This window comes from Brienomyrus brachyistius, chromosome 9, assembly GCF_023856365.1.
Source record: "Brienomyrus brachyistius isolate T26 chromosome 9, BBRACH_0.4, whole genome shotgun sequence".
Classification (NCBI taxonomy): Eukaryota; Metazoa; Chordata; class Actinopteri; order Osteoglossiformes; family Mormyridae; genus Brienomyrus; species Brienomyrus brachyistius.
Genome location: NC_064541.1, coordinates 15403424 through 15413968, shown reverse-complemented (window position 1 = coordinate 15413968; position 10545 = coordinate 15403424). Strand labels below are relative to the sequence as shown.

The 10545-nt window shown below is 41.1% G+C and overlaps 1 protein-coding gene across 2 annotated transcripts; it reads left to right on the top strand.

Moving 5' to 3' along the window:
• Positions 1-3053: 3053 nt before the first annotated feature.
• On the top strand, positions 3054-7144 carry them4 (thioesterase superfamily member 4). 2 transcript variants are annotated; one of them, XM_049026396.1, is made up of 7 exons: positions 3054-3135; positions 3613-3676; positions 3816-4008; positions 4118-4280; positions 4997-5107; positions 5498-5622; positions 5819-7144. In XM_049026396.1, the coding sequence occupies exons 3-7, from the start codon at positions 3888-3890 to the stop codon at positions 5860-5862; spliced, it is 564 nt and encodes a 187-aa protein (XP_048882353.1). In that variant the 5' UTR covers positions 3054-3135; positions 3613-3676; positions 3816-3887; the 3' UTR covers positions 5863-7144. The 2 variants fall into 2 exon arrangements, with proteins under 2 accessions (XP_048882353.1, XP_048882351.1); XM_049026394.1 differs by having other exon boundaries at positions 3061-3676.
• The last annotated feature ends 3401 nt before the right edge of the window (positions 7145-10545 follow it).

Sequence of the window (10545 nt, the reverse complement as noted above, 5' to 3'; positions counted from 1 at the left end):
AACCAACACCCCTGTGTAGACTGAATATGTTTAAAGCTTTTAACAATTTCTTGGGCATAATTTTATTTACTTTGGTAATTGAAAAATTGTGCACAATTGTAGAAAAAATGTTATTTTCGAGTCAGCCACATTTTCATGAAGAATGTGGATTCATTCAGTCAAACTATTTGTAAAGCACATTTTTACCCACAGCTGACACATAAATTGTTACTGAACTCGCAGTCCCAGAATGCCTATGAAACCTGAATGGAAACATAGTTCTTAGGGCCGGTCCCACAAACATCGTAACACTTGTTAGCAATGCTATTCGTCAGCAGGAATCCCACGCGGAAATAGATCTGAAACTCATTTCACAGGATAGTGATAAGTCATAATTTGTCAACCGCTCCAGAATCCATATTTTATCCAATCTAAATATCACTGGCCATTTGACGTCCATGGTCCCTCCGTTACGTATTATATAAATGTTAACATGGATTCCATCTACTAACTAATTTTCCTGGGCAAGATTGGGGGCGCCTGAGCCTACAGTATGAAACCACGAGGATCCAGTTATACTCATACTAATATGTCCTAATACCTCTTTGACAGGTTTTGACTTTTACCTTCCTCGCTCACTTGTGTTCCCTGTTCTGCACACTTTGTGACCTTAGACATGGACAGACTGGATATTTTTCATATGGCGGCATTAGGTTTGTTAGGTCTATAGAAAAACACTGGAATGTGGCCTTGGCATTAGAAGCTAAGAACATCTTATCTTCATTGAAGGCCCCAGACAGGTTTAGACATTGAGATGAACCTTTATTCGTTTCACAGATCCAAGAGTGTTTATCTTGCCAGTTTCTGTCGTTTCATAATTCTATTGTTCTATTAAACTAGAATATTAGAATGAAATCACTACAGAACTCAATCACCCGTAGAATTCGTAATTTTAGCATTTAAGCAAAATCCAACACCTGCTGTTTCTGCCTGGTTGCCTGAGGTTTATGTAAATTACAGGGCTGGGATCATTCCGGAATGCATTCAGCTATTCCACAAATCAGGAAATGGAACTGGGGTTCAAGGTGGTAAAAAAAAAATATGAAGAACAGAATTAGAATTGATGCCGAATTTCTGGGAGATTTTAATTCTAACTCCAGTTCAATTTCCTGCTTTGGACTGGAATTGATACCTGAATTCCAACATGGCCCGAACTCTGATAAATTTATCTTAAAAATTCTGAGGCACCTAATACGAACACATCACTTCCTTATTTATCTCACTGCTGGTGAGACTGAATAACCGAACAATTCCATTCTGTTAGGGATTTTATTTTTGCAGCTTTATCTCACCATTTTACATCCCTTTAATATCTACACAGGAAGTGGTGTTACTTCATTTTCTTTGCAGGTATAAAGCTTTCCCTATCTGTTTGAGTTCCATTGTGTACTGCTGCCGTTCCTGTTCCAAAAGATTCTGCAGTGCTGCCCTGCGTGCCTGTTGGAATGACATTTGTTAGGTAGATACACTGCAGACGCGCAGGTAGAATCATTGCTTAGCACCCACTGAACTCTGGTTAGTGCTCTGATCCAGGTTCCACATGAGAGTGCAGCTCGCACATTCCAAATCTGCACAACTACCTACATTAGTTCATTAATTTAATTTAAAACCATTAAAGCCCCTGGTTATGAAGGTAAGCACAACAGCAATAAAATAGTGATATCATCATTACATAATTAAATTAAACTTTGCTCTACAGTCTTACATTACTGATCAAACCTGAAAAGAACATTTAAAAAACCGGTAAAAGGATTTGTAAAAAAAAATAATTATTCTTCCCCTTGTATTTAAAATTTTTACTTTTACCTTGGCTAAAATTTTTACCTTTTACCGAGTTTTACTTTTACCTTGGTTACCCCGGACATTCTTTAGGATTGTCGTCTATATGACCACTAGGAGGCGACATCGACTTGTATAATAATAATAATACTAAACCATCAGCTTTCCATTCATTTTGCCCTCACCATGATAAGCGCTCTGCGCCCCAGTTCAGCCTCCCTTTGCAGTATTAGCTGCTTTTGTCTCTGGACCCGGGCCGAAACAGCCTGGAATGAGCACTCGAAGTCAGCCTTCTGCATTATTCTGTTCATGCTGCAAAAGAGGAGAGGCCATTCAGAACGGTTATTTATGTTCAATGCTTTCAGTAGTGAAGAAATGTATATAAAAAAACAAATCTGATGTATAGGCCAAGAGTACACAGACGGTACAAAAAAGGAAGTTATATTGTAAAATCACCTATCTATGCAAAATATTTCAAAATACCTGCCTGGTAAGTTCTCCTATTCTGTCAGTCAGCTCCATCTCCTTCTAGCGAATTGCAAAAAATACAGCTATATGTCATCAATCATTAAAAGTTAGAAAGCACGTCACACGTTTATTCGAAACTTTGATACGTGCGTACTAATTAACAAGTAGGTAGGTAAACTGCATTTTATACACGCAACATATTTAATAACATACAGTAATGTATGTTCGGTAGACTATGTTCTTGCTGCTATATGCACACGAATTTCCTCTGGAATCCATACAGTTAATCTTAATCGATAAAGCTAGGTATCTAGTGTAAGTGTAAGTCACCCGTGTTAAAGTTTGCACCTTCATTCGCTCCTTCTCTCTCTGAACCGGTGAGTTTCTAGTCTGGTATTCATTACGAAACAGACTCATCGCAGCTGCTTTACAATGTGGCGATATGGATAGCAATATTTTAAAACTATTTCAGACAAGAGAAAGAGAAAAAAAACTAGAGCAACACGACCAACCTGTTGCTTGTTTCTAACCCTAACTATAGCAACAGTGCAACAAGTGCGTTGCCATGCAAACCATATAGCGAATCAGCTGAGAGCAAAGCGATCGAAAAACGAGGTGGGATTCAAAAGCACAACCACGTGGACATGGAACCACAGCGCGCTCCACCAAAGCAGCCTATCCCGGGGAAGTTTGTAACGTCTTTTCCCGTGTAAAAAAAAAACCCACCAATCAAAGTAAAGGACCAGTACCACATGACCAAAGTTGCCAGCGTTTTGATTCCACAGGAAGTGGTCATTAAGGTTACGTGCTGAGCTGCAACTGAAAGTCATTTACCGGCGTAAAGGAAGCGTAAGGCGGGCACGGATTGCCGCACGTTTCGTTATTCTGTATAATGCATATGAGAGAAGCGACATTTTCAAATTAAAGCGTATTCTATTCGTATCTAGCAAACCAGTTATTACTCATTTCTTTGGGTTTAGCTATGTAATATTAAACGTTAGCGATACCGGATAGCACGTAGAAGAGTTGTCATCCAGATGAGAACCGTAATTATAGTCCGTTTTCGTATTTGTAATGAAACCCTTAAAATAAGGATATCTTAGTCTTTGCGTAGGACGTGTTTCACACCAGAAAACTTAAATTTGTTCGGTATCTGTGTAGCTTTTTTACATTAAGTTAAAAGAGGTTAGTTTCAGTTAATATAGGTAGTGCTCTTCAGTCAAAGGGGGTGTTTTTTCTGGTCGTCATGTTACGACACGGTTTGCGGGTGACTAGAATATTTTGTCAAACCGTGCTACAGTCCGTTTCCGCTCGTCCCCTCGGCAGCGCCATCCTGCGGCTGATTCCCAGGACAGCCCTGCTTCCTTGGCTCAGCTCTCGCGCTGTGTCGGTAAGAAGGTTTTCATTCGCGTCGACCCAGTCATTGTTAAACCGAAAGAGAAGTATGCAGAGTAAGCACGAACAATTTCTTCCATGTGGCTTTTCCCGAAAGTTTGGCCTATTCACGTAATATTCTTTATCTCCGCTAGGTGTCGGAATGGTCATTGCTCTCCTCTCCACCCCGTGACTACAGCCTGCCCAACCCTTCCTGGAGCACGGAGATGCAGAGGCTGTATGAGTATTACAGCAGCCTTTGCGAGAACGAGATGGAGGGTGGCGAGAAGAAGGCAGGAGGGTGGGGGAGACTTCCCAGCTATAATCGCACACTCAAATACGCAGCAGGTGTGCAACATGACTTAAAGTTATTATTAAATGTGTTCTTATATGTCTATTACTCATTTGTCATTATATGTCATTGTTAGACATACTGTGTCTCTGGGTTGTAAATCAGGCGGGAAGTGTCTCAGTAAGATGCTGAAGGAGAAGGCCCGCCTCTTCACCCGGAACACAGAAGAGCAGGGTGCAGCCTTTGAGTATGTCGTCTTCATGAACAAGTCGGAAAAGCGCTGTGTCTGCATCTTCCAAGCAGGCCATCTTCTGGAAGGCCCTCCTGGGTTAGGGGCCGTCCGCTGACATCATCTGCACACAGATCATTTTCATGAACTGAAATGACAAGTCATAAGGATAAAATCCAAATGAACTATTTAAAAATTTTGTTAATGTTTAATTTACATTTCTTAAGAAACTTTTAAATGTCTCAATCAGTTAATTGTGCAGTACTTTGCAAAAGTCTTAGGCAGTCAAAGGAAATGTTTAAAGTTCTCTATCTGGGTAGTAAGTATATATTTGCCAAGAACAAATAACACAATCTGTGCATATTAAGAGAAACTAAAAATTAACAAGAATTTCTTCTGTTCTCCAAAACATTATTGATATCTTGTTGGCTGGCTAGATGAACACCGCTTTACTTCCCAAACTTCCTCTCCTCTTACATTTTATCACAAACTCACCCAGTTAGTTCATTTAAATAGTTTAAAAAATCAGTGAGGTATTGATTAGCCATATGAGGGGCACTAGTAGTTGGGTCAAAATATACATGAGTGCATTGGACGTTTGCTGCAAATACTGGGGTGATTTTAGGAGAGGTTTTGAAATAATTAAGCTAACACAGTTTGATAGACATGACAACAAAATTTTACATCGATGTGAAGATCATTTAAATATTTTCTATGACTGCCTAAGACTTTTGCACTGTACTGTATGTCTGCTTGGTGCCGTACGACTTTGTGTGTTAATGGACGGTCTCCTTAACATGGTAATGCACCCACAGGAATGTCCACGGTGGTGCTATAGCCACCATCATCGATACTTCGTTGGGTACCCTCGCTGGATACCTCTCTGGAATAGTCATGACAGCCAACCTCAGTATCAACTACTGCAGGTGTGTTGACAAATCAGCCACCAGTGTTATTCATCAGGGAAGAAGGCATCATAATCAAATTCAGCATCTTTCAATCCGGTTCCTTCATTTAAAATATAATTTCAAGATTAGTGACTTGCGAGTTATGGAAACGGCACTGTAGGAATTGTATTAATTGTATGTTACTTTTATTCATTTATCTGACTCTTAAAAGCAACTTACAGTAAAAGGAAGGGTTACAATTGATGTGTGTTCTCTGGGATTTGAAGCCATGACCTTTGTGTTATTAGCACAATACCGCTCTACTTTTTGAGCTACAGGAGTCTGTTACTTAAGTACTAACGTGACTTTGTAGTGCGCGTTGTGAATTGTAATCTGTGCCTTCTGAATTTTCCCTCTTATGCCGCCCAGTCCCATCCCCCTAGGCAGCGTGGTGCTGATTAACTCTGTCCTCGATAAGGTCGAGGGGAGAAAGACCTTTGTCTCTTGCCAAGTGACCAGTTCAGATGGTTCCAAACTGCACACAGAGGCTACGGGTAAAGCAGTCAATGGGCTGCCTGTTCCTTGACAATCCCAGCATGCAACACTTAATAAAAAAAAATGAGTGATACACACGGGCACCTCATACACCACTTTCATGGCAGGTTAAATCCATCATTTGCTTGTTTCGAACACGTGAAGTCCGTGCAAAGTGTCCTTTCCTTGCTGACGGTTTGTCTTTCTCTTTTTCAGGCTTGTTTATATCCATCAATGTAGGACATCTATTTGGGGGGTAATGGCATGACCTCAGGCGCAGCCGCTATGCCACTAACAAGCAGCAAAGCACTAATGACCTGCGACATCTCCAGACCCGCTGAGCTCTTTATCAATATCTGCTGTGTTATAGCTGCCCGGTTTTTTTCTTTTTTTTTTTTTTAAAGGTTGCCACCATGAACAAAAATAGAAACGGCAGAGGGTGTTTATCCCTATTTTTATTTGTGTTAATTTATTTTAATTTATTTAAACTTTGGTGGAGACTTTGTCAGAGAAATTTTAATAACTAGCCCAAAATATGTGATCTCTGCTGGCTCCATCAATAAAATACACTTTGATTCAGAGGGCTATACAGACTCTAGTTGTATTGTTACATGCTGGTATTATCTAAAAACAATATTTAAATAATATTAACTTTTACGTTTTACTTGCATGTTCTTTTGAAGTGTTTATAATATTTTTATAAGTATTCAGTGGTCTAACATATGTTTATATTTGTAATATGGTTTTGCAGTATGCATCATAATTCATACTTGCAAGAGATCTGGAAATACATGGTTTTACTTTAATAAGCCTGGAGTATGTACTTCATTCATGATGCATTTTCATGTTTTCGGAGTAGAAATGTAAACTTAGTAGACGGTGTTGCACAGAAACACTCAAATAACAAATGTAAAAGTTTACCCAAGCGATGCTTTGGGAAAATGCATCACAGACTAGATGTACTTAGATTTAATTCATCTGTTCATTTGCTTTTAAATACTAATTCCACATCCAGTTTCGTATTCAGTTTTCCCAATTTTCATCTATTCAGGGCTGATGCTAACTCACCTGTGAACATAGCTAAGTTAACGTTTACTGAAGATAGTGTCCATGTTTATGGTGTATGATTTTACAGTGTTGAATTTTGCACATTTTAACCTCAGAATATTCACCTTTTATGTTTTTTTCTTCTAACATGACACAGATGGATTAGTTGAAGGCACAGTGGTGATGCTCGATACATATCAGATACACTTTTGCACCCAGTATAACTTTGGACGGCCATAAGGGGTGGGGTGACCATAATGGTGGAGACTGCAACCCTTCGACACCAAGTCTTGTGCCTGGGCAGTTTCCAAAGAATGAACGCATCACCGGATGCACGCAGCTTTATCTGTTTGGGATGATATTATTCTTATCATGTGGAAACAGGACATGTGCCCTTACAAGGACTGAGGGAAAAATGTGCAACTCAAACAGTGAAATGCAAAGATAGACAAAAGGGATGATGCTCACAAAGTAAAAGGATGTGACTCCTCCAGCCTCTGTTGGTGTGTGTGTGTGTGTTTTACTTTGTGAATGGGGATGTTCCAGTAAGGTGACAAACATCAGGGTGTTACTGTAATAAAGCAGATTGTCCACATCTAAAGGAACACAACTCATTCAAAAAGAGCTTTCAACCGAGCACCATTCAACCACAGTCATGCACACTCAGTTACTCTCTTCTGAACTCACACAAGCATCAATACCGTCTCTACAATTTCATGGCACATGTTCAAATACTCAGTGGGATGTGTTGTTTCGGTCCTGCAGGCTTGGGGTTAGAATTCTGGTCCTGCCTGGCATAACAGCGTTTGCTTGTTCTCCATACCTGCACTGAGTGGGATTCCTCCGGCAGCCCAAAATCTTGCAGTTCAGTGACCTGACACCTCTAAATTGTCTTTGGATGTGTGTCTACAGTATGTGCCCCGTAATTATCTAGCATCCCATCCAAGATGTTTAAGTCCCCTTCCACCTCTGAAGGTGTACAGGCTCACTGTCACCACGTACTGGGTGAGCAGTTGGGAGATGATGAAGGCACAACATTGTTGCCGAAGTGCAATGTTTAGTCACTGCTCTTCAGAAAGGGACTTTACAGCATATTGACAGAAACCGCTACCTAACGGTAATTTCATAGATAATGTAGATTGGGGATTGTCAGGCATTCTTATGTTACATTTTAATTGCATTCTTACGGAAATGTTGTGGAAAAGTTTCTTGCATTTGTCTGTTTGGTGAAGCATACCACCTGGCTAATGTAAGGTTATCTTTGTGGATCTTGATACCTGAGACTCAGTAGGTCGACATTCACCTGTCTGTCCACCCACACCGTCACTGGCACGGGCGTTGGTAGGTCCCACCATTCGGGGCTACAGCCCTGAGTATTTTAGCCCCGATGCCAATCTTTTTCAGAAAAAAAAAAAACAGTCAAGCCCCAGGTAAAGTCGACTCAGCCCCTAGTCACAAGATTGCTGAGCTTTCTGGGAAAACATCAAGCTAATTACAAAATGGAGGTTTCGTGATGGTGGCGGAATCAAGCTTTTGCATGTTTTACTCAACAAAGCACACGTGAAATAGTCTGCAAAGAGGACGCACATGGACATAAAAGAAGCAGCAACTGAAGGTGAAGTGATACAGCGCTGATTAATTGCCCCCCCCCCCCCTCACAGCCCCCCTATGTGCACCATAGTTGGGCTGGTGGTGTCTGTCACCTACACACCTGTGGTACATACAAGTTCATGGAGGGCCCCCGTATCTCCAGTTAAGCGGAGGGGGTAAGTAGGACACTGGTAGTGGCTTCTAAAAGGGAGGGGGGGTTGGTGGTGGCGGCCAAAACGTACTACTTGGGCTCGGTCTGGGCGGTTGGGGTCTAGGAAAGAGGTTAGGGCTGCAAAAACTGAGAGGTGGGGCTACGTGGACAAGTCTCCTATCTTGCCCCTTACGTTAAAACCACATACAGCTTGCTGAAGGTGAAGGTAGCCCTGTTCACACAGGAACGCAGACGGGCATGTTTTGGTTTTTCCTGTCAGATACTCATAGGTGGGCAGTTAAACTAGGATAACAAACACTTTCTAATGAAACAGTCTGCACTGGATATTGACAATTTCTGATGTAGTGTCAAGCTCTGGCACCGTAAATATTTCAGCCCTGTGCTCTCAGCCCTATTTATTGCCATTTTAAATGACTTATAATCCTTTATGTTATGAACTGGATGTCACAGCATAGACTGAGCAGATTTTTGGTGTGATTATTTGATAAATTACTGATTTACTAACAGATCATTGAACAGCGCAGAGTTCTAGTTAATCTTGCTAAAAACAAATCAATATTAGTGGCAACAACTTATTGGAATTGTTCGATAAGACGTGATTATATTACCTAATATAGTCCCTTACTAGCACTGAAAGGAATACAGCTATTTTGCCCTATGGGAACAGTGATTCCGTCTTGCTAATGAACAACTGTATAAGCTTAAATTAGAAAAACATTCTCCATTTCCATTCTTATTTTCACCTGCTAAACTGTGTGAAGATGGCCGTGCAGTATTTACCGTTTATATTCCACCTGCTTTTGCAGCACAGGGTTACTTAAGGGGCGTATGTTTTCAGACTACATGAAGAATCCTATGCAACACAGGGGGAACATGCAAATGCAATCTGAACCCCCAGATAGCTAACCCATGAGCAACCGTGTACTTACCATATTTACCACAATGTAACAGCTCAGCCGCTGGGGTGAAAAGCAGAATAACTCAGGAGTTATTTCATTTGTCATCTTTCTGAAGCCCTTGAGAAGCACTGGGCTTCACCTGTGGTCTGTCTTCAGACTCAGTCAAGACTCTGTTAACCAGAGCTGTCAATCTTGATCACCTTATGCAGGATATGCAAAAATAAATATGCATCTAAGTATTTAATTTCCTAACTCCTCCACAAGCTCAAATTCCACATCAGCCGGCTTCAATCGCTACTTGGATGGTTTGCATCTTATCTATTAAACGGTTTTCAGCACTTGCTGTGCTGAATCATCACTGACTAAAGTGATACACTCATCTAACTGTATTCTTCAGTACGCGCAAGCGGGATGGTCCTTCCCCAATGGCAAGATTTGGGTTTTCATTCTTTTCCCAAGGTCTTCAGCTACAGCGTCCCAAACTGTGGCACAGTTCGGCAGCCAACGAAGCACAGCTTGCCCCTGTGAAAACCTCTGTTATTGTCATAGTCTATGTATGTCATATATCTTTATCCACGAGAACCCTCTGTTGGTTCCTGCCACTCCCACGTCACCTGAGAAAGTCCAAGGAGCCATCAGAACATGCGGAGCTACCATTGGCTCTCCGGCTGAATATTGCAGACCAACCTAACAGAGGGCAGACAGTCAGTCGCACCGCCTCACTGTGTAAGGCTAGTTACAAGTATGGACCTTCGAGAACACTAATGGATTTTGTTTCAACGTTGTTCCTGTTCCAGAATATAAGATCACAAATTTTACGCATGCTATTTTAGGTTTAGGGTTCTTAATAGAAGTGCGCCTCAATAGTATTACACGTAAAACACTGGCGAGTCAGTTACTTTGCTTACTGTGAACTTAAGTTCACAGGGAACCACAAGTAACCACGCTACCTCAGTTATCAGGCTGTTTTAATCCACGGGTCTCTTGTGCAAGGCTCTTTTAACATTGGCGCATTTGTTAGCTCACTAAAGAATTTACCTGCAATATTTATTCTTTGTTATAATTTGCTAGACTTCTGAAGTTCCGAGGACCGGTGTTGTTTCCGTTTCAGCTCTTCTACGAAACTCTACAAAGCACTCTAAACATCACTCCACCTACACGCAGACTCGCACATTTTCGCGTACTCCATGGATGTGCCATTTAACGTGATTTATCATGCAGATCGCCGTGGAATT

What these genes read in the sequence shown, in the direction of transcription:
- them4 (XM_049026394.1), top strand. Translation starts at nt 3,533, where the DNA reads ATGTTACGACACGGTTTGCGGGTGACTAGAATATTTTGTCAAACCGTG. An exon ending in TCAGCTCTCGCGCTGTGTCG is followed by an intron (nt 3,677 to 3,815) that starts GTAAGAAGGTTT and finishes TATCTCCGCTAG; the next exon opens with GTGTCGGAATGGTCATTGCT. An exon ending in CACACTCAAATACGCAGCAG is followed by an intron (nt 4,009 to 4,117) that starts GTGTGCAACATG and finishes GTTGTAAATCAG; the next exon opens with GCGGGAAGTGTCTCAGTAAG.